This window comes from Chelonoidis abingdonii, chromosome 16, assembly GCF_003597395.2.
Source record: "Chelonoidis abingdonii isolate Lonesome George chromosome 16, CheloAbing_2.0, whole genome shotgun sequence".
Lineage (NCBI taxonomy): Eukaryota > Metazoa > Chordata > Testudines > Testudinidae > Chelonoidis > Chelonoidis abingdonii.
The window spans coordinates 16440665-16444268 of record NC_133784.1 but is presented as its reverse complement, the minus strand read 5'-3'; the positions used below and the strand labels follow the sequence as shown (position 1 = coordinate 16444268).

The window sequence follows — 3604 nt, the reverse complement described above, 5'->3', positions numbered from 1 at the left end:
ATTTGTCTAGGTCCCTCTGTATCCTATCCCTACCCTCCAGTGTATCTACCACTCCTCCCAATTTAGTGTCATCTCCAAACTTGCTGAGGGTGCAGTCCACGCCATCCTCCAGATCATTACTGAAGATATTGAACAAAACCGGCCCAGGACTGACCCTTGGGGCACTCCGCTTGAAACTGGCTGCCCACTAGACATGGTGCCATTGATCACTACCCATTGAGCCTGATGATCTAGCAAGCTTTCTGTCCGCTTTATAGTCCATTCATCCAACCCATACTTCTTAACTTGCCGGCAAGAATACTGTGCTGTTAAAAATGTACACTTTATTTCTAGTCTGAATTTGCCTAGCTTCAACTTCCAGCCATTGGAGCGTGTTATGTTTTTCTCTCCTAGACTGAAGAGCCCATTATTAAATATTTGTTCCCCATGTAGGTACTAATAGATTGTGATCAAGTCAACCCTTAACTTTCTCTTCATTAAGCTAACTCAAATGAGTCTGTCACTATAAGGCATTTCTTCTAATCCTTTAATGATTCTTGTTGCCACCCAGCACCTCTTCCTCTGCCAGCTAACTTCCCTATCCCAGTCGGTGTGGCAGTGCCTAGTCCTCCAGGATCAGAGACAGCAGGATAGAGCTATACAATAGGCAGGTTTAGAGAATCAGGCAGGAGATTTTGCTCTTTCCCCTCAAGACACTTCCCTCAGGATTCTTTGCACTCTCCCTTCCACATCCAGTTCTCCTCCTTGGGTCAGTACCACCACCCACTCACACACCTCTCAGCCCTATGCAGCCACTTCAGCACTCGCTGGTATCCACTGTGTTGCTAAAACAGCTTGGAAATGCTGTGCAAGCTGGTGAGTTATAAGATACAAGGAATCATGAGAGTTTGACCTCTGCTCCCACAATTCTCCAAAACCAGAGGAATCCTATAATGCTTGGCAAAAAATGTTTGAGAATGGACTGATGGGGTGCAGTAAACAGAGATACAGTCCCAGAGGACCTTGTGGCTCAGATCAGTGCAGCAGAGTACTAGTGGCGTGCTAGCAGACTGGATATGGAGTGAAATTTCAGGGATTCTTAAAGCTATGCAACATAGATGCACTGAGTGGTTGGTGGAACAAATGTACAAGATGGCTGATGAAGTACAAACCATTCAGCTCTGCAGTGCAGACAACACCTACACGAGAGAAATATTGGGCCCTTTTTTGTCTGAATACTGACATTTCTGGCCTGCCAACTATCACTTATGAGGACTTGTATGCAGTCTGTGTCTGCAGGCCCCCAAGGTTACATGCAGTCCTTGGTTCTATAAATATTTTTTCTCTTTTTTCCAGGAGGAAGGTGACATTTCAGGGAGCGAGGGTGGATCCGAGCACGATGATGATGAAGAGAGCTCTGAGTAGACCCTTGAGCCTTCTGTTAGCTCACCATGGCATAGAAGCATGGTATTATCCAAAACAATCCACACCTGTCACAGCTGAATAGGCTCTGTGCGTTGGAGGCTGTATGCCCATGATGAGATGTTAATACTGTGCAACAGTAAAGAAGGTTCACTTGTAGCCAGGTCTTTTATAGATGGGATTTAGTCCCCAGTTAGTGTTGGCTGTGCAGTCGATATTAGTTGGGAGTTTTGCACCCAGACATATTGAAAAAAGGAAGACCTAGAACCATTTTTATTTGTTCTTGCCTCCAGATACTCCCTAACAAACTCTTTTCCATATAAATTCCTTTCCTTTTCTGCTGCTCTAGGGAATGGATTTCAAAGGGAAACTCTGTGGCTTTCTGTCTAGAAATGCACTGAAAGTTTGGATTAGTTGCCAAAGTGAAAGAAGTGATATTTACTGAAAGAACTTACCCTGTTCTTGTACAGTATCAATGAAATATTTGCACAGAACCCACCTTCCCTTAACAGTCCAGCTGTTGGAGCCCTTGTAAGAATTACCTTCTTGCATTGGCCTTTTATTGGGACAGAAGAATCAATGGAGAGCAATCCAAATGCCTTCATTAGTGGGAACATAAACTGCTCATTAATGGTGAAAGAAAGGCTTGTCATAGGTTGTTTTTTGTAATTTACAACTAATTCCAAAGCCTTGTTTACTAACTCATTGAATAAACTGAAGTCCCTGCCCTGCACATGTGTAATCAGTCACTGACTGTGTATTGTATAAAGCTCTCCTTGTGGGAAAAGCTCCCTGGGGGTTTAACAGCTCCGACTAACATGCCTTTTACAGAGCTTAGCCTGGATGTGTGGGTGGAGTAGCCATGGCTGTGATGGTTACAGAGGGGCATGGCTATGAATGGGTGGGTGCTGGCTATAAGGAGGGTCAGAGGGGTGCCTATATGGGGTGGGGTAGCAGTGGCTATAAGGAGAGTTGGGGGTGGCTAGAGGTGGCTGTAGACGGGGGGGCTGAGGCCAGAGGGCGCGGCCGCAGGGGGGTAGAGACCGTCGCTAACCTCGCCCTCCTGGGCTCTTCCCAGGGCAGAGTGCCCCAGGTGGGCTGTCCACCCCCAGCTCGGGGCAGGAAGGAGGCGGGGCTCCGGCAGGCTCCTCTGGCTCACGAAGAGCGGGGCGCCAGCTTATGTGCCTTGGTGATTCGTGTCATGCACATGCGCAATGCGGCAGGGGGCTAGGCGGCGCCGCTGGGGGCGGGGCTAGGCATGGGGTGGCGGTGGCCATGTCGCTGCAAGAGGACCCGGTGCAGCGCGAGATCCACCAGGACTGGGCCAACCGCGAATACATCAAAGTGAACACCAGCTCCATCAAGAAGATCGCGGATTTCCTCAACTCCTTCGGTGCGTGCGCGCTCGGCTCGGCTCAGCTCCTCCCTCAGACTCGGCTCGGTTGGGCTCCTCCCGCCGGTTCCCCCGGCCGGCTCCACCTTCACCCCCGACTCCACCCCCCATCCGTCCTAGTGAGGTCTGGGCCGGCTCGACCTTCGCCCCCATCCAGCCACCCACCCCAGTTCGACTCCATCATCCCAGGCCTGGCTCCACCCCACCCTGGCCACACCGGCCGCCGCGCTCTCTTCAGGCGGGTTCTGGGGTCGGGGCTCCCCAGTGGGCGGAGCGGGGGGTGCACCTGTCCTAGTGGCCGAGTACCGCGGAGCCTGAGCCCAGTGCAGCCCCTGATCCGACCCTTCTCCCGCAGACATGTCCTGCCGCTCCCGGCTCGCCACCCTCAATGAGAAGCTGACCGCGCTGGAGCGACGGATTGAGTACATCGAGGCCAGGGTGAGGGGTAGAGCAGGGGAGGTGACACTAGGGGACAGGCCTGGTGTGGGAGGAGGGATTGCCCTGCGAGTAGCTCGGTGCGGGCTCAGCCCATGCTTAGCAGCTCAGGGACAGTATTGCCCTGCTCTCCCGCCCAAACCGCCCAGCTAGGCAGTAACACTGTGCCCAGCACCATCCACCAGCTGATCTTTTCTTTACACAGTGGGGAGATGTGTGGGGTTCCCACACAGCCCTGCTGTGCTAGTTGTTACCGTGGGGTGGTGTTGCAGGCCTTTCTTCTTCGAGTGCTTGCTCATATTCATTCCAAGTAGGTGTGCGCGCGCCACGTGCACGTTCGTCGGAAGAATTTTCCCCTAGCAACACCCGGCGGGT

At 51.9% G+C, this 3604-nt stretch overlaps 2 protein-coding genes across 2 annotated transcripts in view; both read left to right on the top strand.

The window, feature by feature from the left end:
- The window catches only part of FANCD2 (FA complementation group D2), a 154420-nt gene extending 152937 nt beyond the window's left edge, over nucleotides 1–1483 (top strand). Inside the window, 1 exon segment of the mRNA XM_075073058.1 lies at nucleotides 1336–1483. Within this exon segment, the coding sequence (XP_074929159.1) occupies nucleotides 1336–1404 (69 nt within the window). The 3' untranslated portion in view covers nucleotides 1405–1483.
- A 1151-nt stretch (nucleotides 1484–2634) lies between these two features.
- Nucleotides 2635–3604, top strand: part of LOC116827654 (putative protein BRICK1) — a 97984-nt gene continuing 97014 nt past the window's right edge. Inside the window, exons 1-2 of the mRNA XM_075073057.1 lie at nucleotides 2635–2794; nucleotides 3150–3234. Of these exons, the coding sequence (XP_074929158.1) occupies nucleotides 2677–2794; nucleotides 3150–3234 (203 nt within the window). The 5' untranslated portion in view covers nucleotides 2635–2676. The remainder of the gene's footprint in view (nucleotides 2795–3149; nucleotides 3235–3604) is intronic.